Source organism: Magnolia sinica, chromosome 4 (assembly GCF_029962835.1).
Source record: "Magnolia sinica isolate HGM2019 chromosome 4, MsV1, whole genome shotgun sequence".
Taxonomy (NCBI): domain Eukaryota; kingdom Viridiplantae; phylum Streptophyta; class Magnoliopsida; order Magnoliales; family Magnoliaceae; genus Magnolia; species Magnolia sinica.
In genome coordinates, this window is record NC_080576.1 from 5,493,836 (window position 1) to 5,517,766 (window position 23,931).

Genomic DNA, 23,931 nt, shown 5'->3' on the forward strand with positions numbered 1-23,931 from the left:
GTCAGGGATCCACCGAAGGTTCCGGTGGAAGGTTTCAACTGCGGGTGCCATTATGACCGCTGCTTCCCATGGTGTCGTCCACTTGAGCCTTAGATCTTACTCATTTTGGGTTAATTCTGTAAAGTGATACGGAGAAATGGATGAACGGCGTAGATAAAACACATGCATCACGGTGGTTCCACGTAGCTCCTGCCTAGTCCGAGTCCATCCAAGGAAGGGCAGAACGTGACGCAGCCCGCTTCCGTTTGGTGTGGCCCCGGTCCTCACCGAATCCGCTCCCGCTTACTTTAGCCGCATTTCAAAGTCCTTTCCCTCCGAAACAGGCCCCAAAAATCTCTCTCTCTCTCTCTCTCTCTCCGTAGATCTGAAAATAAGAGAAGGTTAGTAATCCAAAGCCCTAACATTTTTCCATCTTTCCTCTCTTGGAATGCATTTCTGTTCTTTTTCTTCCATCAGTTCATGGTTTTCAATCTCTCTTTTTATAATGGTTTTCTTTAATAATCCCTGAAAGCCAATGCTTTTCTTTCCTAATTCCTGACATCATGATGATTCTGTTATGTAATCAGTTTGGATCACAATCAGAACAAATCGGAAATAAATCCGATCGATTTTTTTTTTTTCGTTTGGGTCACTGATCGTCAATGTGTAGTTCCACACGACACCAAAGATTCGATTTATTTTTTTTTAATTTGATTTTCTTTCTATTTTTGTTGTCTGATGAATTGGGTTTCCTTGAAGTTAGGCATGTCGAAGATAATCCGGGTTTTGATTGGAATGTGATTGGGAATTCGTAAAATCGGAAAAACCTGATAATTTGGAACAAGAAAGCTGTGGGATGATGAATGGAGATGATTCTTGCGGTGGGCTTTTCAAGCCCCGTAGCGTGTTGGGTGATGTAACGAATCAAAATGGGAAGAGGGGATTCCCATTGAATCTGGGCAATTTCGTTCTTGGTAATGGAAATGGGTGTTTGAAAAATGGGGATGGGAAAGCTGAAAAAGATGATTTTTTGCGCCATGTTTCTTGTGGCGTAGAGAATTTGGATAAAGGGAAAGAGAATGCGGGCAGTGCGTTGATGGTATCTGAAAAGGTGGCAGATGGTATTGACAGATGCTTGCCTTTCTCGAAGGTGAAGCGTGCCTGTCATTCTGTGAACTCTGACATCGGTGTTGAGTCCACCCAAGACACCATAGTATTGGATGGGATTAAGGAGTTTCCGAGTTCATCGAACATTGATTTGCAGTTGAGGAGAGGTGATACCTTGATGCATGGAATTACGGAGGGTGAAGGGTCGAGAGATAGCTGCACTTCAAGCATTTCTGTTCCCGCACAATGTGATAAAGCTATGGAATCCTCAACTGCACCGGAACAAGAATCCCAGGATGACAGTGTGATGGTTGATGCTGATACTACAGGAAATGCCATTGGAATCGATGATGTGAAGGAAGCACTTGTAAGACATGCTTTCGGAAAGAATGAGAAGGGAAAATATGTTGTAGGGGATGTGCAGTTTTTGGCCTCAAGTGGTGGCAGTTATGAGTGTGTGGATTCACGAGTAAACTCAATGGGCACTGATGCTGTTCTGAGTCAAGAATCCCTGAACAAATCGAGTGTAATCGGGTCATCCGTTTCTAAAGCTTCTAATGTAAAAATGGATGTGAGATGTAGCAGTGATGACGTGCTTAATACTAATGACAGCTTAGGCTCGGAGAAAGCTTGCTCATGTTCTTTTTGTATGAAAGGTATATCTTGATACTATCTCAAAGGTTTTGATTAGCTTTCTAAATCTTTCTATGTCATGTATTGATCCCTTGGGACCTGTTTGGGTGTTTGGTGTTCCTTATTTTCATGCTGGGCTTGGATGTGCTCTTTGCAAATCTCACCTGGGTAACTTCATGCTCGAGTTGAAGTTATCCAGATGCTATCTTGGGGAGAAAGCACAGTTTCATGATGCAGTTTCCAGAAAAAGATCCACCCAGATGGACAGTTGTCTTGTCCAATGGTAAATTGTGTCATGTCCAAATGCTTAGACACTCATTTGGGTTTAGTAAGCCATGCATATGAAGATTGCAGTTCAATTCTCAAAACACAGTTCCTTAATCTTGTAAGAGGACTTATATGATACTCAGCTGCATTTGATGTTTGATACACAGGCACTCAGAAATCGTGCACATCACATATATGAACTCAAATAAAACCGACTAGATTTTGCAGCCCACTGTCGCCAAGTCACAATCCAAAGATAATATTGGTGGAACAATCCTAACCTCTGATTCATGGACACTCGTTTATGGAAATAGTACCTTTGGATATTTTAAAATTTTCATTTTTAACTGTCCAAAAAATGTCCACCAATCCCCTAGTCAGATAATCAGTAAAGCTTAATTTTTGGACCATGAGACATCCACAGTGGATACCATAAGTTGTGTAGTTTAATTTAACTACCTGTATGCCACATGTGCAATATCTAAGTAATTTCTAAGTGCCTGTGTATCATCCATCACACTGCAGACTATCAAAGTTTTTCTCATCTCATAATGCAATTGAAATGATGTGGGCACTTTGTGTTGGTTTAACCAGCTGCTTATCTGTGGTCGGATCTCCACTACCAGGACACCAAAGGGCGGTTGGCTGGTAAGCATGTGCATACATGATACATATTCCTGGCATGTACACTTCTATCAACTTTCTCTTCAGTATAAGTAATTAAGTCAAAGGCTAACCTTGAATTGCGGCATTTTCTTTTTCACTTATTTATGTGCTTTGCTTTCTGCAGCATTGAACAAGAGCAGGAAAGAAGTAAAACTCTTGTTAGCAAGAAACTATAATCATGATGATATTCAAAGAGTTGCTCGAGAGAGCTTCAACAAATCTACAAAACTGGAATTTAATCTCATGAATCAATGGAAGTCACTCTTCATTCATACTGATGACGTCCTTGTGCGTGAAATCACCCAGCAAGTGAGTAACTCCGTTTTCCATCCCCTCTTGTGTGGTTTGCTCTTTGCACGTGCTCTCTCTCTCTCTCACACACACACACACACACACACACACACACACACACACACTGAAGTTCGAACTTTTCATTTGTCTCATAAGTCAAACACCACACAGAGATGGTAAAAATATTTTGGTGGACTTTTGGACTTTTGCTATTCTTGAACCGTTCAATTTTCTTGATATAGTCATTGTATGCTTAATGAAATTAGTTCGGTTCTATCTTGATTTTTGCCCATTGTTCAACTCAATGTATCTGAACTTCAATTTTCTTATATGTTGTGCAAACCACCAATTGTTCTCCTCTTCTCCATGGCAGCAATCGAATCTCTTCAAGTTAAAGGAACTGAGAGAGCAATGTGGGAAGGAACTCGATATCGCTGAAAAGGTGCATTCAGATAAACCTTAAGATGCTTCTAATGATTCTGGATCACATGTAAGTTGGTTGTTCTCTAAGTTTAGTTAGTTGGAAACAAGATACTAGGGCTGCTTTTAGCGTCTTTGATTAGGATTTCTTCTTAATTCAATCACATGGTGCTTGTATCAGTAAAACATCCATTTCATTTATTTAGTATTTGCTGTTGTGTATTGATTCAAACATCTAAAGATCTCTTGAAACTGCATTGTGCTCCACTCCCAGTGAATGCTACGAAGTTAAGAAATGCTCTTAACTGAACCTCCAATGGGTAGGATGAATTCCAATATTTTGTTTTGTTAATTGGTTTCAGTTAACTATAGTCTTTTCTGTCAGAGTTTCCTTCATCATATCAACTGATGTATTCGTTTCATGTAATTTAATGTCAATTTAGTTTAGGATCCAGCGTGTGTTCATTTCCATTTTGTAAATGGCATGATTCCTAAACACCTAGATTAAAAAACATTGTTCAAATTTATTATATTGGTGCATGAACTTGTTGCAATGCATTCCTGATACTTTACTTTTGACATCATTGACCTGATATTGAATGCCTTTAAGGCCTGTTCGGTGTTGCTTCCAGTAGCTGCGGAATTGATTCTCAAGAGCCAATTCTAATTGCTTATGTGAAAAAGTGCATGTTTGGCAAACATGCATAAGAAAAACAGTTTCCCCGTGAAGGTTTCAGTGGTGAACATTGAACCCCCCCACTGTTTCCTTTGGCGTGGCGTGGCCCACTTATGTCTTGGATCTACCTAATTTTTGGAGTCATACCCTAACATGATATGGTGAAATGAATGGACGGAGTGAATGTCACACGGTCATTGTGGTAAGCCTGACAGTGTTGCAGGTGGGGGTTATGGGAAAGTTGGGTCTGTCTAGCTTTTCCAGAGATGAGATTTGTTAAGCCCATGCACATGGGCAATACGACTTATGTATACGCTGCACGTTTGCCATCATAGAATGCAGGTCCGAGATCCAATCCATCCATTAGAAAGGCACCACTATATTGATGACCTGACCCAAGAATTAGGTTGATCCACTGGTTAGGTGGGTCGCAGTTTGCAAAACAAATGTATGGTTCTAAAACACTAGGCTGAAGTTTTCTAATCCATCCACCTATTTTCAATGTTGGGCTGGCCTTCTAAGTTGACTACGTGAATTTTAGGGAAAGCATGGTTGGACCAATTGGTGGATAGATTTGATCTCGGACCTACATGCCATGATGGCACATGTGTAGAGCAGTGTTTTAAATAGCGGTAGCGTGTTGCGTAGCATTCAACCCTCCGTAGCGTGTAGCGTAAGCTACACGATACTTCTATTTTTTAATTTAATATATATATATATATATGATAAATATTAAATAGTATAAAAAAAAAAAAGCAAAATATATAAATGTCACATTCTTCAAAATAAAAATCCCAAAGTTAAGAGCATTAAGTACAATACAAATGTCATATTCCTCAAAATCAACATCTCAAATTCTCAATAATTAGTCTCTACACTCTAGTGTCTAAACTCTAAAGGTCATCTATATCTAATAGGTCATCGTCGTTGTCGTCATCCTCATTCACTTCGTCACCAGGTCTAGGCCTTTCATCATCAGCATCAGCATCTACATCTGCATGTACATCATCCACACCATGAACACTCGTTCTTATATCTCCTTCCTCTCTTATAGGAGTAAGAAATCTTCCCATGGGACCACCTACACATTTAAAAAAAAAAAAGAAAAAAAAGAAGAGATTCATGGGTCTTTTACTTTCTTTGTTAAAAATGTTCATGTAACTTAGTCTATAACTACAAACACTTACTTAAAGTAGTTGCCTTCCTTTTCCTTGAGGAAGGTGGGGGGCAATCTCCTTCAGAAATATTAGATGTTGATGGTGCATTGCTGTCAACTGGATCATCAGACTCCGGAATAGTTGTAATGGCACTAATATCAAAGGCCATATTTTGATCTTCGAGCCACGATGGATCAGTTGGGAGAACAGGGCCTTCTTTCTCAGCAATCCATTCATCATCTGATTCAATGTGGTCCACCAATATTGGATCCATTGCCGCCCTTCTCTTCATGCTTCTTTCTCTCAATTTCATATTATACATCACATACATTAGAGAGTTAAGTTTTTGTTGCTCTAGCCGATTTCTCTTCTTTGTGTGGATCTGATCATGTGATGATCTATGTCAGTCAATTATCAAAGACTTGCTAATCTAGTAAATAAAAATTAGCCAATTTAGAATATTGAATGGTACAAATGTCACCTGCTCAAAAGTACTCCAATTTCTCTCACAGCCAGAAGCACTGCATGTGAGGCTTAAAACTCGTACTGCAAACTTCGTAAGTTGTGGAGTTCTATCTCCAAAGCGTTCCCACCAATCAGCTACATAAATTAGTTGTAATTTATAAATTAATTAAATATTTTCACCAATTATAAAAATATAATTTACATAACAATGAAAATATCAAAATATAAAATTATAAATTACCTGGGGAACGCTTTGTCATGGTTTCGAGTGCAAGGCGAGAGCCAAAATCCCCTCTTCTCTTGTCATATTCATCCAACTGAATATCAGCATCAGCATGCTCTTCACGGGGGATCATCCTATCCATGCACTCAAACAACTCCCTTTTTATCTCAGGGTGTGTAGAGAACTTATCTGAGTACCGTATTTGAGGATTCAGATAGTACCCAGCTGCATGTAGAGGACGATGAAGCTGAGGAGTCCATCTATCATCTATTTTGTTCCAAATTGGAACATATCTCTTTTTTACATCATTGCAATTAAATGCAATTTTCTCCTTCGCTGAGTCCATCAATTCATAAATGAACCCCATTGCTGGCCTCTCTTCCGAATCTACTTCTCTTAAAACGCTTACCAATGGCATGATGCTCTTAACACATAAGGCAACATGAAGCCAAAACTTCGGATCAAACATTATAATAGCCCGTACCTTTATTCCTTCAGGTTTTTTAGCCCATGAACATGAGCACCATTGTTCCGATGCAAACATGGCTATAAGACCATTCTTTTGCTTGTAAATACTTCTAAGGGTGAGGTATGATGTTGCAAAGCGTGTTACTGCTGGCCGTAGAAGCTCATGGTTATTCGTGAAGCTTCTCATCATGCTCAATACAATTCCATGCCCATAAATAAACTTCGTCACTGTCCTTGCCTTTTCAAGCGTTTCAGAATATATTTTCATTTTTCCAATATCCTCCAACATCAGATCTATGCAATGTGCAGCACATGGAATCCAATATATCCTTTTCCTCTTATCCATCAACTTCTTCCCAGCACTCACATAGCTTGAATGGTTATCCGTGATAACCTGGACCACATTTTCTTCCCCAATTTCTTCCACAATTTCATCAAGATATTCGAATAACAAATTCCCATCTTTTATTGAATTTGAAGCATCAATAGACTTGTAAAACATTGTTCCGATCGGAGAATTAATCAAAAAATTAATGATGCTTCTATTCTTTCCATCCGTCCAACCATTAGACATAATTGAACATCCATAAGTTTTCTAGGAAGCTTTGTATGCTTTCATTAAACTATCAGTATTAGCAACCTCCTCTTTTAGTATCCATGTTCTCATCTCATGCATGTTTGGTGGCTTCAATCCCAGTCCAAACTTGCCAATAGCCTCACACATTGCTGAAAAGTATGGGCTATTACATAGGTTGAATGACAAAGCATTTCCAAAAAAAAAATCTTCCAATCACCCTGCATACTTCTTTTCTTTCTTCCTTCTTCCACCTTGAATTCAATGTGGATTGACGTTGCTCACTACTAACAAATTGATCCATAGGACCCCTTGCTCTCATTGGTTGATTACCAGAAGATCCACTACCAAGTTGGTTGCCAATAAAAGCATCATTACCCACACTAGCGCTATCACTTCCAGAGCCAGAACCAGAAAAATATGTCGCTCCCCCTCTCCCAATATCTCGAAACACCTCATTTCTTTTATTTTTTCCATCATGATATTCCTTTAAAGCCTTTCTACACTCCTCCTTGGCTTCTTCCGTCACTTTTGGGCACGGCTTTATCCCATTGTGGGTTCCGGCCAAATGATGCTTTAGGCGAGTCGCGCCTCCCGTACATCTTTGACCGCAAAATTTGCATAGCACATAATTTCTATGAGATTGTCCAAGTGGATTATCAGCCACATATTTCCATGCAAAATCTCTCTCTCTCTTTTTCTTCAAACCTTCTTCTCTCTTTAGTTCACTACTTGACTAAAAAAAAAAAACATCACAGATAAATCAGTGAGTCACAAAAATAAACATACACACACCACTTACACTCATACGGACACCACAGTGGGCCCACCATAGAAAATAATGCAAATCCACCCCTTCACACACCTCAGTGGGCCCCACGTGGGCCACACCATAGAAAATAATGCACATCCCACCCCTTCACGCACCTCAGTGGGGCCCACGTGGGCCATACCACAGAAAAAAAAAAGGTATAAAGACAATAAACCGGCGGTAACTAGTATTTTAAAAGGGAAAAAAATGAGGAAAAAATTGAAAATACCAAGTTATTTTCAATGTACATCAAAAAAATTCAAAAAAAAGGAAGGAGCGTACCTGTTTTTGTCTCAAGATGAGGTTGGTTTGCGCCTGGCAGCTAACCTTTGACCAAAGCACTGAAGGGTGGGGAGAGAAGCAGCGTCGGCAGCGTCGGATGGCCTCTCTGAAACGATTTTGGGTCTCCAAATGGATCAGAAAGGAGAGCAGCAGCGTCGGATGGCCTCTCTGAGACGATTTTAGGTCTCCAAATGGATCGGAAGGGAGAGCAGCAACGTCGGATGGCCTCTCTGAGACGATTTTAGGTCTTCAAATGGATCGGAAGGGAGAGCAGCAGCGTCGGATGGCCTCTCTGAGACGATTTTGAGTTTCCAAATGGATCGGAAGGGAGAGCAGCAGCGTCGAATGGCCTCTCTGAGATGATTTTGGGTCTCCAGATGGATCGGAAGGGAGAGTAGTTGCGTCAGCTGCTGCGGTTTGGGATCGGAAACCCTTTAGAATTAGGTTTTTTGTTTTTTTTTAAAACTTAATTGTAGCTTGTGGTGTGAGTTCACCACTGTTTCCTGCACTGCTACACGCTACATATCTGTAGCGTACGCTACGAGCCCTGTAGCGCACGCTACAGGGGAAAAACGCTATTTTCAGCGCTCGTAGCAAAATCGCTACGCTACGCTACCGCTATGCTACGAACGCTATTTGATACACTGGTGTAGAGGTGTACAGCTGTACACTCATGTGCAATTAACAAACCTTCCAACAAGAGAGATCTTCGATTTTATGAGTGTTTTTTGCAAGTTTGTAGAAGTGGAAACGATTGGAGGAAATGGGGGGCTAGGCATTATGGCAAATTTGGAAAAATGTTTATCTGAAGTTAATAAATTATGTGGCTAACCAAACATACTTAAATCCTAAAAAAGTGATGTTCAGAATCTCAATCACAAAAAAGAAAACAAAAAAAAAAAAAAAACTTTATACAGCAAAGCCAAACAGACCCTAAATATTGCCTAGGGATTAGTGTATTGAAAGGACTTTCTAATACTATGCATGCTACATTATGATATGGAGTTTGGTTTTGAAAGAATATGATTTGGCCACTTATGAAGATCTTATGGCTCGAAGGGGGTAGAAGTGAAATTTGACTAGCCAAGATAGTTAGGGTACATTTTTGTAAATAAATGATGGGTTAATGTCAAACTTAGACTCCTAAGGGTATTTCGGTAATAATTGGGTTTAAGTGTCAAAGAAAAACAGGTATAGGGTTTAAATTTCTGCACAAGAGTATAAAGGTCATATTTTTGAATTATTTCCTACATGGAAATCAGTTTGCACACCTCTTGGATTTTCAATCTGCACTTTGCGCTGAGGTGCCATAATTGGGTGAACTAGGGGTCAATGGAAATTTGATTTGGTGGATTAAGTAATGGACTTGATTTGAGGTTGGAGTTATTAGGGATTAGGAAGGTATGAGCTCAGGAAGTTGGGCCAGTTTCTGAACTGTTGCAGTCAAATCGATCTCAGTTCACTTTCTGGTAGATCAATAGTATCTTGCGGTTAAAGTTGGATTGGGTCGAATTTTGGTTCGTTGTAAAGCTAGTTCAAAGGCTGGCGCAATGGAATGGAAGATCTTGAAGATTGGGTGTTAGATATGGGAGAAGTTGAAAGGGGATTCCCCCAGCTAGAAAAGGCCTTGAAAAGTTGAGGGGTGTGTGTTCCGGACCAAATTTGTGTTGGGTCCCACACCTCTCACCTCTTAGCTCATTTGTCAAGGCTCTAAGTTGGTTTAGATGGGTTTAGCCTAGGGGTGGCATTGACTAGATTCCTACAAAAACCAATATTAAGAACAAGCCCCTTCATAGAGGACTGGCTATGATAAATGGATCAAAATCCTTTTGACTCAAAATAGCTACACGAGCACATGACCAACTGGGCAATTCAAGTGGTCTTCTATGGTGAAGTAACATATGCAACAAAATTGTATGGTGTTGATTCCTTGTTGGATCTTCACACACTACGTATTTCTGCATAATTAACTCAATCACAAGTGTATGTCATCCTGGCTATTAAGAATCATGACATGTGTCAAAGGTATCTAGGTAGATAACGGAGATATGTGACTGACCCTCAGCTCTAAGCATGCATGGGTGGGGCGCATGTGAGTGTATGCTCCTTACATGGAACTTGGGTGTGTTCTTCACATGATTTGTTTGTTCAATATGCTGGTCCATATGAGATTATACATACCCATGTATTGATGTGAGTTGACAGCTGAAATTACACAAAATTAAACAATACTTTGATGCAAGTCATTTGTCATGGGAACTTTGCGCAGGTGTCAGCTCAAACACACATGGTTCTAAACCCTATTCACATGGATAGGGAAGGTCAAAGTCTTATCTCTCAAATGTCATGGGTTTTTGCTGCATGCACAGGACTTGATATAATGGCCACAATGGACTTCAATCCATGGTCTTGATTATACCGCAATATATTTTATAGTATAACTCATTTGATGCACACCTGATGATGAGAATACAATCAATCACAACCACACAATTAATTAATCAATTAACAATCTATTGCGAGTATCACACAATTCAACTTTTAAGAGTGCATTTCCAAACAAATGGGTGGATCGGAGCTGGGTCAGGATTAACCCTAGCCTAGCCTGAACTGAAATACAAGGCCCAAGCTTGAGCTCCTCTTGAAGCCAAAATATACAAGCGTTTGTCTAGTCCAAGCCCATTCTGTCATGCAATTTCTAAGTGCACGCACGGACACATATGGTAATGGTATGTAATGATGGCTGCACACATGCATGCATGCCTAATATGCATTAGGGTTTTGTTGACGCCCATCTTATTGGAGGAGTTAACCTTCCCTAACCTTTCCCAGACCCTTGTCAGTGAATGTGTTCATTGCTCCAGGGCATCCACTAGAATGGCCACCTATCGGATGGCTATAAAATTCATTTTTTAAACCATGTAAATCAGATTTGGGCATCAGCCTTTTCCTGGTTTGGCGTTTCTTGGTGCTCTCCAAATTCAACGGGTATGCTTTTAAAGGCGTGGCATGGAGTTTTGTTCGGTAAGCAAAAATCTGATATTTGGAGATTGGCCCTGCTAGCCGTGTGGTGGGCAATGTGGAAAGAGCGAAACGAGAGATGCTTTAAAGGAACCTCTAATTCGGTGGGGTCTATAGTGGCTAAAGTCCACTTCTACATCACTGATTGGGCTGTTTTTTCTTTTCTCACTGTTGTTGGTAATCTGTGTGCGGAGAGAGCTTGATTTGCTGCTCCCTCAGCGGTTTTTCTCTCTTTTGTTTTTTCTTCTTCTTAATGAAATTGCTCATTATTTCTCAAAAACAAAAAACAAAAAAGCAATGTCCATATGATGAATGGTCAATATTCTAGCCCTGTATTTAGGCTAACATTATATTCACCATCCAATTAATTGAGATTTTAGGCTACTTTATTGTTCAGACCAAATCAATCTTGGGTTTCAGCAGTGGGCTATTGCCATTCTGGTGAGCAGCCCGGCTAAATGAGCACATTACCAATGAGGGCTAATGAAGGCCGGTGAAGGTTAACTCCCTTTGCTAATGGAGTGAAGGTTGACAGACTGGATTATGCTATTGTTATCAATGCTTGGGCATGGCTCAACTTACCCAACCTGACAGACCAAGTAGCTTGACCTGAGCCTGGCGTCTGACCCAAACTTCTAGATCCGTCGAGAAGGGTTTAGGCATCTGATGGGCCATGCCTGAAGACCTGGTGGTTTGTGGCCCAATCATTGACATCCTTATCCAAGGTGGAAAATTTCTTTCAGCTCTATGTTGGAAACTTGGTAAGGTCCACACAAGGTAGACCTCAGGGAAAAGCCTCTATACTTGTCCCTTCCCCTGCCTGAGGGGTGCAACTCAACCCGACCTCAAGAGGACCCAAACCCTTCCCAACCTGACCCGAATTCCAACATGAGATGTCCAACCCAAACTCAACCCAATGTCCTCTCTATCCAACCTGACCCGACCCAAATAAGTGTGATTATTTCAAACTTGACCTAACCTCACCTGAATTTGCTCAACCTGAACCCAACCCGAATTCAAATTGGTTTAGCATTTTTTTCAACCTGAACCCAACCCGAGGACCTTGACGGTCCGACACGAACTTGAGGTGGGTCGGTCAATTTAGGCAATGAGGAAATATCTGAAGCATTAGTGGTGTTTCATAGTGTCCATAATGGAAATGGCCCCTCAAGTCCAACTCGCTCCATTGCAATTTGTTGATTTCAATGTTCTTCACTTTGCATTTGGTTGCCCTGCCCAAAATATCAAGAAATTTCATGATATTTAATTCAATTTGAACTGCAATTCAAATTGATATTTGCATCCAAATGCATATTCCATAGTCTAATCTCCAGAGATGATGCTGCGACAGACTTAAGGGTGCGGTTGGAGGTATCTCTCGCGAACCAGGCCAATTTCCTCAAAATTGTTCATTCCTGAATGAAAATTTTATTTTGGAGCATAAAAATAGAAAATCTGATAACATACCAATCTGCCTTTCCTGCTTTCAGTGCCGCCTGAAATGCTTGGTAAGTTTGAAATGAAGTTACCCAACTTGCATTTTCATCTGAATGCAGATTGCAGTACCAAATGCCACTCTGAACCATTCTTACAATAGGATGAACCAATTTGAGCGACTCCGCTTGTTAAGCTGTCCAAGTGCCTAAATATGACATGTTTCTGAAGTAGATATTCAGATGATGATGTTCCCCTTTTTTAGTAAGATGAATCTGATCATTCCTATTTATGTACAATGCATTTTGAAAGTTGTGAATAACAAATTTCTGGTCAGGCATTGTGAACTGTGATGGATCTGGTTACCATCACATCTCTGTACATGGTTTCATGGTTTGGTGACATTGAGCTCCCCTTCTGGTAGGCCTTCTAGATGCACCTCGATCTGAAAATAAGAGTGATTGGACAATTCTAATCATCTAATTGATTGCATCTGTCCATTGAATGTGGGCAGCTCTGAATTTTTTTGTCTATAACTATCCATTCGGATGCCCATGATTGAATGGACTATAGAGCGTTCTGACCAGCAGACCAGGGCCTATCATCCATAGTCAGGGCAACCTTTGAGCCATTAGTAAGATGGTGGTTGGCGTTATCCTGCAACGTACTTCATGGCCGCTCAAGGACGTAGACATGGCTGTATTTGTGAAACTGGATTGTCCATCTCGTGGGTCCTGCAATGGACGGCCCTGATTCAGTGTACTTCTAGCATGAACTTCCTGTGGTGGCGGCACAAAAGATGAACGTTCTAGGCTTGTCAACCGTAGGGTGAAATGCAAGGTGTAGAGTGCTGATCAGTCAGTACATTGATTCATGGTGTGGTGAACCATAGTTTGGCTCCAAGAAGCTTTGTTGGGTATGCTTTCAAGGCCGACATGGTTCGTCGCTTCAGGCCATTGCATGGCCTGTTTGGGTAGGACCCGCTTGCTGCACGGACAAATATTCTGGACCATCCATCTAATGTGCTCAATAGCGGATGATTGACCGTACAGATGACTCATCCATCTGTCCCTCATGTCAAAAGGACGGTCAAGAACATAATGGTCATCTGAAAATTCAGTTTAATATAGTACACTTGCCTCTTCTTGTTAGGGCCCACAAGATGAATGGTCCTGACCTGCCAAGCACATATGCGGTCTCCCTGTTTTTTTTTTGCCAATGGCCCATGTTCTTATTCCAGCTTTACTCGGGATGCTTGCCCCTTCTGGCCCACCATCACGGGTTGATTGCATCCATGTAGATGGTCCCACATTAGGTGACCTACCATCGTACATTAGTTGAATTTTGGCGCGTTCTTTAAACTATTTTGTCGGGCAATCAGCAGCATTAGTAAGAGAGTTCTTGGCAAAGAGGCCCATCTGTTGTGGGGCCTTCCAGATGAAGGGTCGTGATCAGCAAATGGGGTCTTAGTGTTTTTTTTTTTTAATTATTATTATTATTATTATCCTTTATACTTATATTTTATTGCTCCACCCTCAAGTTGGAAAGGTGGGTCACGGGTCTGGTGTGGACTATCTACCGAAAGCAAAAGGAAGAAAAGAGGCTGGTCAACGTTGGCCCGACCCTGGTTTAGGACTGTATGGCGAAGATAATGGGATCTTAGTGCCGTGCTCATCCATAGTTGGATTTAGGTTATTATTTATTTATTTTATTTTATTTAAAATTTTAAATGATCCAAACGGTTTATGTCTTAGGGCTCTCCTTGGATGGCAGTTGTCAGAACAACGAGGAAACAAAATTTCTCAATTTTGATAGCTTTCCACATCTATCCACCGTACAGTCATGTAAACGGTTTGGATCATTGGAACTGACACCAGCAAAAGTCCCGACGTATGGTATTGTAATACTTAGCGATGTACTTTAGCAAACCTATAAATCAACATAATTCGTCATCGAAAACCACCAAACACGAAAGTTTTCCGTTTAGAGCGAAACTGTACAAAGTGGGGCCCATTGTTTGGTGATCCAGACCGTTGATCTGATTGGTTCCACTGTGGATACACTATGACTCAAAAATATCCTAGGTTGGAAGATCTTAGCCACCAATCTTACTTTCTTTTACATAAGATGTGCATTGTTAATGTGAACGCGTATTATCGTAACCAGCTAAAGGTATCCCCATTTGGGAGATTGTTGGAGGGTATGACACATCCACGAAGGGTCCGTGAAATCAACCATGTGGGCCCCTTGACGGGGAAGTTCCCGGTTTCTTACTAGAAGAGAACACTGAGGGATTGATTAGTAAAGGTTAGATGTCGACAGGTCGATCTACCACGTGAAACGGTGGTCACTTCAATCTCCAGTAGATCGTGATTGAAACATAGTGCTCTTCTACCCGCGTAGGTGAGGCTGAGTGGAGGATGTGTGGCGTCGCATCCTAGTCATCTAGCCTAATTAGATGATTAGACTAGATGACTAGGACGCAGGCCTTCGATTAATGGAAATTTGTTAGTCGATTTTGGGGCGCTGCCTATTTCCTGTTTGGAGGGGAGTGTCCTATTATGGCACTGTAGACAGCACTACTCGAGCATAAGCTCCGTTGATGAAAAAACTGGTGCGCTCTTCCTCTATCTGCTACCTGCACAAGGAGAAGACACGTGAGACCCTGGCTAGAGCCGGGAACCCTTTGATGCTAAAGTCAGGGACAAGAATAGGTAGGAAGGTTTTTTGAGAGAGTTTTCTACGTACCTTTTACCGTAGAGATTTTCTGTTCTTATAGGAATGGGAGAGTCCCGTCATGCAGGGATTCTCTTCCGTGTATCTCAGAGATTTGATTTGGTTGTAATTTATTTATGGATTTTGCCTGATCCCGAGATCTTCGGAACTGGGAATCCTTTCACAAGATTTTCGGGACGGTATTTGTGTTTACATCGTCTCTTCGTTGCTCGGCTCGGCTTTAATCAACTCTAATAATAACTGAGTCTCAACTGGCTACAAGGATGAGGCTTTTTGCCTTTTGTCGGATGAGATAGGGTCAGTCTATAACCGATATCCTTTCTTAATCTGATAGCCAACACTATAACCGACCTAATATGAGACGGTTTTACGGTCGGTCAGGAGACTTCTGGCATTTGGGCCTTAATCGGTCCCTTTAGACATTGTTGCCTCGTTATCCGAGTCAACTTTTTGCATCTTATATATTTTGCCTATGGCTCATGACTCTGTAGACTTTGGTCAGAGTTCGTTTCTCACCTTCTGAGCTAAGTCTCTCCTGGAGGCATTTGATTATCTTGCCTCAGACAAGCTTATTACCTCGAAATCCCGGGCAGTGTCAATATAGTTGGTCCATTCCATAACCGGCTCTCCAAACTTGTCATATTTTTCCCCAACAGTGAGCCCCCTTACTCCTTGCATTGACTGCATAAACGCTAAGGAGCAAAGTTTTAGATCGGCTTGAATCGGAGACCGATGTTATGATGAGACATTTAATGCTCCTTGCGTCGTCCTCAACAGGCGTCGATTCGTTACCCGAGGCCGCACGCGTGGATAGCCGTCGGGGCGCCTTTCTGGCTTATAAGCGCTGGACGCATGGCGAGTGCGGTTCTTTTGTCAGTGGGCGTGCGCCACGTGTCAGGCGGGGGAGTCGAAACGACCGTCGATTCGACTCCTTAAATGCCTCTGCCACGTGCCACGACTATAAAAGGAGGAGCGAGACGCTCTTTCTTCATTTTCGCGCGCCTGGTCTCTCCTCTCCCAATCTTGTTTTCCCTGTTCCCATTATCTTCGCCGTTTCCATCTTTGTTTTTGTTTTTGCATCCTAGTTCGCATACTTTTCGCCTCTTCGGTGAGTCTCAACTCTCTCCCTCCCCTTCATTTTAGTTTTCACAGTAATGTAAGGTTCTCAGAGCCCCCGGGAGGGAGCTTTCGGTAATGAGGACGAAGCGGGACATTTTTAGAATGTCTCGGAATCGCCCTCACTGCTGGCGAAGATGACGATCGCTGCCAATGAAGTTTTCCAATACTCTGAGAGAGTATCTGAGACTTCAGCGGAGCATCCTGCTTCGGTAGGTCCTTCTCATGGAGGTATGCCGCTGGTGACTGCCTCTAGGAGACCTAATCCTAAGGATGAGGAGATTGAGGGAACCACTGAGTCGGTTCCCACTAGGAGGTCGGCACAGGCTGTTGAATCGACTGTCGAGGAAGTGGAGGTCGCCGAGGAAGGGGAGGCTGGAGACGAGCAAAAGGGGTTCGGTCCCTTCGGTCTTAACTGAGGCGGACTTGAATAGGATTAGAGTCGGGTATCATGTACCAGACTCGGTCATCCTTCGTCTTTCTCTGCCGAGTGAATTGCTCGACCATCCTTCTACTGGGATGGTCGCGATTTTTCAAGTCGCTCTGTAGTACGGCTTGCGTCTGCCCCTTCAACCTATTGCTCGGAATTTTCTTTCCCGGCTCCAAATCGCTCCCGGGCAAATAGTTTCGAACGGGTGAAGGAACTTGTTCGGGTGCTCAGTGTTGTGGGTTGAGATAGAGTAGCCCCCACTGACCATCGACGAGTTTCTCTTCTTGTATCAAGTACGGTCAAACCCTTAACAACCCGACTGGTATTTTTTATGCGCTTGACGGAACAAGGGCGATCCTTTGATAACCGACCCTCCTACGTCTAACAAGCATTGAAGAGAGAGAGAGATGATTCTGGGCATGTGGTCGCTGGGAGACTGCTGATCCAGGGCTCTTCGAGCCTCGCTTTCCTCGGGCGTTCTCCGAAGCAGGTGACTCGGCTTGTCGTTTCTCTGTCATTCTTTGTTATGATACTATTGAGTCTGACTAAACGCGTTTTGTAGATATCCCCAAGAAAAGGCCGAAGCTAGAAGCCAGTGCTTTGGCTCGGATCAAGGATCTCAGGGCATTAAGTCCGGGGGATCGTTTTTTGAAGGTTCTTCTTCAGTCGGAGCGCCTTCTTCTCTTGGATTTGGACTCAGCCGTGATAGGTACTTTCTGTAATCTTAATGCATTTCCTTGACTTTTTTCTAATTCTATGCTTCTACTGATGCAGAGATGGCTGAGGCTCGTCCCCTGCTAAAACCTGCTTCCAAAATGAAGGCCCCTCCAAGGTCGGCGCTTCTGTCGGAGACTCGGCCTTCAAAGAAGCTGAAAGCGGCTCCAAAGGCCAAGGGGCCAGCCACCCCGGTTATCCCGACTGTGGTCGTACTCTCCGACCCGGAAGAAAGGGCGGAGGAGGTGGGTCCAGTAGCTGCCGAGGCCCACATGGCTCCTAAGCCAGGACTCGTTGCAGAGCAGGTCTTGGAGCAGAGAGAGGAGAAGAGAGGAGAGACCTCTGGAGGGGAGATGACTCAACAGGAGTTTTCGCCCTTCCAGCTGACCGTGACGGACATGGTCCCTTGGGCCATCTCTCATGGGGCGAGAAAGACTTTGCTGGCCTCTGCAACTCCCCCTCAAGACGGACTTTCGCTCATGCGGCGAAGGTGCTGCTCGAGGTAACATCTTTGATCTCGTCCTTTTTCTTGAACTTTGCCCTTATCTCGGCGACTCAGTTCTGACCTCAAGTTTTCATTTGCAGTTCGCTCCTTGTCTGCTTAGGGGTAATTCGGATCTTGCCGACGCTGAGAAGCGGGTTGCGGAATTGGAGGCACAGTTCGAAGCTGCCATGGCTCGGGTTGGCTTGCTATTGGGCAATTTGGGGCTTGTCAGGAAGGTGTCCGATGATGCCTAGGCCGAGTGTGCCCATGTAGCCTCGCTATTGAAAGAGGCTAAGGAGGAGAGTTGGCTAATCTGCCAGGCTCACGCCTCTTGCGATGAGAGGCTGACTCGGGTCAAAGCTGAGGCCGGGGCAACCATTGAGCAGGCCAAAGACCAGGCCAAGGATCAAGCCATAAAGGCTTTTCTTGAGTCCCGAGAGTTTTCGGACGAGAGAGATCACTTGTATCAGGAAGGGTACTCCAAATGTATCCGAGTGATGAAACAATCCTTTCTCGACCTTGATCTCTCGGGATTCGATGACGATGGCGCTGGATTTGAGGATCCGGAGGCTGAGACTGCTGAGTTTGCTGACTTGGTGGCTGGTATTGAGGTCGAGCCCGAGGTTGTACCTGAGGCGGCACCAGAGGTTGCTCTGAGTGGCGGCAGTAGCTGAATCCGTGCCAGCTCCTGTGTAAGCTCTTGATGAACCTTGGGGCCAGTATGGTGTCAAGCACTTCAAGCACACCAAGCTTCAAGCACTTTAAGCACACCAAGCTTCGAGGTGAGCTCGAGAGTAACTGCAGCCAAGAGAAGATTTTGCATGTCGCGGCAAACAATTTTTGCCTTTATTTCTGTTTATTCCTTTTATGTAATGCCGAAGTATGGTTAAATGTAATTCGATGCAACACTTACACCGATGAATGAATATATTTGATTTTTTTCTTATTTACTCGACTCAGTTTACATGTTTTTCATTCTTTGCTTTTTTGAGTCTTCCCAAACGCTACAATCGGTCGACTTAAGGGTAGTAGATTTTTAGATACTCGACATTCCAAGGATAAGGTAGTAATTGCCCCGTTAGGTCTTCCAATCGATACGTCCTAGGTCGGATGGTGCTTGAGATGACATAGAGCCCTTCCCAATTGGGTCTCAGTGTACCCGTGCCAACTTCTTTGGTGTTTAGGAACGTTTTTCGGAGGACCATGTCCTCGATTTGAAAACGTCTGACCTTGACTCGGGCATTATAGAACCGAGCTGCTTGTCATTGCTGAGCCATCATTCGTAGTCGAGCTCTTTTCCTCTGTTCTTCCACGAGGTCGAGTCCAAGCGTCGGGAGTTCTTCATTGTCTTGCTCATCGAACGAGCTGACCCGGGCTGAAGGCAATCCTATCTCGATCGGGGTGACAGCTTCCGATCCATACGCGAGGGAGAAGGGAGTCTCTCCCGTGGCTATTTGAGCGGTGCTTCGGTATGCCCATAATATTTTAAGAAGCTCCTCGGCCCATGCTCCTTTAGCTCGGTCGAGCTTGGTTCAGAGATGTTGTTTTATGATTTTGTTGACTGCGTTGACTGCCTCAACCTGTCCGTTTGTCTGAGGATGATAGGGGGATGAATAAACATTCCCAATTCTGAGATTGTCACACATTTTTCGATACTGCCTGTTATCGAACTGCTTTCCGTTGTCCGATATAATGGTCCGAGGTATTTCGAATCGGCAGATGATGTTTTTCCAAATAAAGTTTGTGATATTTTATTTGGTTATCTTTGTCAGTGGATCAGCCTCGGCCCTCTTTTTGAAATAGTCCACCGTTACAACAACAAACTTAGTTTGGCCTATTTCCAAAGGGGAGCGGTCCGATGATGTCAATTCCCCACTGCGCGAATGGCCAAGGGCCGACCATGGGAGTCAGTTCTCCGGGAGGTTGTTTCGGAACAGCCACGAATCGCTGACATTTATCGCAGCTCTGATTAAGTTTGCGCGCGTCATGCTGAATGATCGGCCAATAATATCCTTGACGTAGGACCTTGTGTGCGAGTGATTATCCTCCTGAGTGGTTTCCGCAAATATCCTCGTGGATCTCCCGTAACACATAATCAGCCTCATTGGGATTTAGGCATCGTAGCAAGGTGCGAAAAATCCTTTTTTATACAATACTTCATTGAGTATGGTATAACGAGAGGCTCAGATCTTCAGTCGTCGGGCCTCGACGTGATCCTTGGGCAACTCCCCACTGCCGAGATATCTGAAGATTGGATCGAGCCAAGTAGGTTTCATATCGATTGTATGTACAGTCGAGCTAACCGGATCATCGACACTCGGTTTAACAAGGTACTCGATTGGGACGGACTTGGGTATGTCGTCCTCGTCGGCAGAGGCAAGTTTTGCCAAAAGGTCAGCTTTAGCATTCTCTATTTGAGGTATCCGAGTGACAAAACATAGTTGAAAGCCTTTGATCGGCTCTTTGACTTTCTTCGTGTACACTTTCAGCTGCTCTTTTCATGTCTGATACACATTGGTAACCTGATTGACGACCAATTGCGAATCGCTGAAGATGTTGAGATGAGTCACGCCCAAGCTAGCTGCGAGTCGAAGGCCGAACAACAAGGCTTCGTATTCTACTGTATTGTTCGATAATTGAAATCTAAGTCTTAAGGCATACTGCATGTAGGCTTGATCGGGAGTTTCTAAGATGACTCCTGCCCCGCTTACTTTAAAGTTGGAAGAGCCATCGACATACAGCTTCCAGGGCTTTGGGTCGGGCGAGGAATCAGGAGAAGTAGCTGTCGATTCATTAATTGATTCATCTCTAAGCTCGGTAGGTAGATTAACCGAGGTGTCACTTCGGTTATTGATGTAGAATGTGTCGCAGATACGTTCCCAGCATGGTGGAGCCAAAAGAAGATGGACCGTGAATTGACCATAACTTTTGATCCGAGTATCGTTATAGGGCGTACAACCTATCAATCTTTACTGAAACGGGCCATCCGAGGTGAACTGATCCATAAAGTGGGTCGCATCTGTTCGTTTCGTTAGAAAATGTGCGCTTTCAGCTCAAAAATAAATTTTTAGAAAAAATTTATTATTTTTAGTAATTCCGATTTTTTAAATATTTTTAGAGTTTTAAATTTTATTTCCTTTTAGAAATAACTTTTAGTTAGACTAGAACTCTTCTAGAGAAAGTTTATTTGCAATTTTTATTTTTAGAAATTAGGCCTTAGAAGAGTTTTATTAGAATTATGATTTTTATTAGAGTTAGAATTTTGCTATTTTTGGTAATTACGAATTTTAGTTTATTTTTTTTCTATATTAATGGTGTAAGGAGACACATTAGACTATTATCAATGATGAATTAATCAATTTCGAATTTCTTAGAATTTATTTCTATTTTCTACCTTCTTTCGTCGTGGATTCGAGAAGTCTCTGTGAGGAGTCTAGAGAAGCTCCGTGGATTCGGAGTAGTTATCCTCATTACGTTCATCCCTGCGTTAATTGGTATCAAAGCAAGGGTTCCCCTCGGGCCGATGGCAAATAATGAAGGTATAAATTAAAATCCTGTGGACGGTGATCTAGGGATTCGTTATCTTTTAGAAAGAATAGAAGCTTTCCACCGGGAGAGTCAGTTGACCATGCAAGGGCTGCAGGCAACCCTCAACCATATTGCAGATGCGTTAATTCCGCCCCGAGCTCAAAGTGATGCTTAACCGCCTGTGAACGCTGAACGACATAGCCCCAATTTCTATAAAGCACCGTCAGATGATGGTAAATCACATGCCACTACTTCGATTATGAGGAAGCCGTTATACATGTCAAAGGTAGAAATAGAATTACAGCGAGACAACATCTTTCGAACAAGGTGCACTGCATATAAAAAAGTCTGCAATGTGATCATCTATGTCAAGAACGATGAGAATTTTGTGTCGAAAATAATGGTGGAAAAGCTACAACTGAAAACAGAAAGACACCCATCTCCTTACATGATTGCATGGATCAAGGAGGTCAACAAAATATAGGTAACTGAACGATGTCGTATATCTTTTTCCATTGGTAAATATTATAAGGATGAAGTAATGTGCGACGTGGTCAACATGGAAGCTTACCACATGTTACTTGGTCAACCCTAGCAAAATAATATTAATGCTACACATAGGGATCGAGATAACCTATTTATCTTTATTAAAGACGGTAAAAAGATTATCCTCGGCCCTATGAGAAGGGAGAACCAACCCAAGACTTCTAAAGTTAAGGAAAAGTCTCTCACAACTGAACAGGCTTTTGTCAAACAATCTGAGGAAATAAGACATATATATCCATTAGTTGAAAAAAAAGAATATATGGAGCCTGTGAATATCCCAGAAGATTTGAAGCCAATTTTGCAGGAGTTCAAGGAGATTGTGCTCGATGAACCCCCCAATAAATTACCTCCCATACGAGATATATAAAATCATGTTGATCCCGTCTCAGGGGCAAGTCTGCCTAATTGCCCACATTATTAGAAAAAATATGAGATCTTGAAGACAGATGTGAAGGAACTGATCAACATTAGTCAAGTCAAGGAAAATATGAGTACATGTATTGTGTTAGCTCAAGAGCTTAATGTCAAGTACAAAAAAAGGGTTAATGAACATCGGCGTCAGAAGTTATCTTAGACTCATGTGCCAAGTCTCTTGCGTAACTCGAGGACGAGTTTTTTTCAAGTGGAGGGGTCTGATGTAGAACGTGTCACAGATAGGTTCCCAGCATGGTGGAGCCAAAAGAAGATGGACCGTGAATTGACCATAACTTTTGATCCGGGTATTGTTATGGGGCGTACAACCAATCAATCTTTACTGAAACGGGCCATCTGAGGTGAACCGACCCACAAAGTGAGTCGCATCTATCCGTTTCATCAGAAAACGTGCGCTTTTAGCTCAAAAACAAATTTTTAGAAATTTTTTACTATTTTTAGTAATTTTGATTTTTTAAATATTTTTAGAGTTTTAAATTTTCTTTCCTTTTAGAAATAACTTTTAGTTAGACTAGAACTCTTCTAGATAAAGTTTATTTGCAATTTTTATTTTTAGAAATTAGGCCTTAGAGGAGTTTTATTAGAATTAGGATTTTTATTAGAGTTAGAATTTTGCTATTTTTGGTAATTATGAATTTTAGTTTATTTTTTCTATATTAATGGTGTAAGGAGACGCATTAGACTATTATTAATGATGAATTAATCAATTTCGAATTTCTTAGAATTTATTTCTATTTTCTACTTTCTTTCCTCGTGGATTCGAGAAGTCTCTGTGAGGAGTCTAGAGAAGCTCCGTGGATTCGGAGTAGTTATCCTCATCACATTCATCCCTGCGTCAGTTATGAAGTTGACTAAAGCTTGTCCCTTAATAATTACTCTCGACTTGTATTGAATGTCGAATTCGCTGAGCTTGATCACCCATTTTGTTAGTCGGCCGGACACTTCTGGTTTCTGAAGGATCTGGCGCAGTGGGAGGTCGGTCATAACGGTGATCGTGTGAGCTTGAAAGTATGGCTGAAGTCGTTGCGATAAGACGACTAAGACGAAGGCCACCTTCTCCAAAAGCGGGTATCTTGTCTCTGCCGGTAACAATACTTTGCTGACGTAATAGACTGACAGTTGCTTTCCTTCATGTTCACATATCAAAGCCGAGCTAACAGCTGCGTCGGATACGGCCAGGTATAGTAGCAGAGTTTCTCCTGGCTCAGGTTTCGACAAGAGAGGTGGGGATCCGAGATAAGACTTCAATTGCTGGAACGCTGCTTCACACTCTTCTGTCTAATCTAATGTCTGCCGTCCTTTCAAATGTTTGAAGAATAGGAGGCATTTGTCGGTAGCTTGGGAGAGAAAACGGTTGAGTGTAGCTATCCGTCCGGTCAGCCTTTGTAAGTCTTTGATCGTTCTTAGGGACTCCATGTCGAGTAGTACTTTGATTTTTTTTAGGTTTGCCTCAATCCCCCGTTGACTGACA

General features: G+C 42.5%; 2 protein-coding genes across 3 annotated transcripts; one reads left to right on the plus strand and one right to left on the minus strand.

Annotated features, from left to right (window-relative positions):
* Positions 1–239: 239 nt before the first annotated feature.
* On the plus strand, positions 240–3,759 carry LOC131242242 (uncharacterized). 2 transcript variants are annotated; one of them, XM_058240761.1, is made up of 5 exons: positions 240–380; positions 743–1,742; positions 2,581–2,634; positions 2,777–2,961; positions 3,317–3,759. In XM_058240761.1, exons 2-5 carry the CDS (start codon positions 836–838, stop codon positions 3,404–3,406), a joined length of 1,236 nt encoding a protein of 411 aa, XP_058096744.1. In that variant the 5' UTR covers positions 240–380; positions 743–835; the 3' UTR covers positions 3,407–3,759. The 2 variants fall into 2 exon arrangements, with proteins under 2 accessions (XP_058096744.1, XP_058096745.1); XM_058240762.1 differs by having other exon boundaries at positions 293–380; positions 739–1,742.
* Positions 3,760–4,791: 1,032 nt separating this feature from the next.
* On the minus strand, positions 4,792–6,297 carry LOC131242243 (uncharacterized). Its single transcript, XM_058240763.1, has 4 exons — positions 5,903–6,297; positions 5,678–5,796; positions 5,227–5,578; positions 4,792–5,120 (listed from the first exon to the last, which is right to left on the minus strand). The coding sequence occupies exons 1-4, from the start codon at positions 6,249–6,251 to the stop codon at positions 4,933–4,935; spliced, it is 1,008 nt and encodes a 335-aa protein (XP_058096746.1). The 5' UTR covers positions 6,252–6,297; the 3' UTR covers positions 4,792–4,932.
* Positions 6,298–23,931: the final 17,634 nt, after the last annotated feature.

Bases quoted from the DNA above. Each gene is read 5' to 3' on its own strand.
- LOC131242242 (XM_058240761.1), top strand. From the start codon at position 836: ATGATGAATGGAGATGATTCTTGCGGTGGGCTTTTCAAGCCCCGTAGC. The intron at 1,743-2,580 runs GTATATCTTGAT...TGGTTTAACCAG, and splicing joins ATGTTCTTTTTGTATGAAAG to CTGCTTATCTGTGGTCGGAT. The intron at 2,635-2,776 runs GTAAGCATGTGC...TGCTTTCTGCAG, and splicing joins CACCAAAGGGCGGTTGGCTG to CATTGAACAAGAGCAGGAAA.
- LOC131242243 (XM_058240763.1), bottom strand. From the start codon at position 6,251: ATGGGGTTCATTTATGAATTGATGGACTCAGCGAAGGAGAAAATTGCA. The intron at 5,579-5,677 runs GTGACATTTGTA...TCACATGATCAG, and splicing joins ATTGGAGTACTTTTGAGCAG to ATCCACACAAAGAAGAGAAA. The intron at 5,121-5,226 runs GTAAGTGTTTGT...TTAAATGTGTAG, and splicing joins AAGGAAGGCAACTACTTTAA to GTGGTCCCATGGGAAGATTT.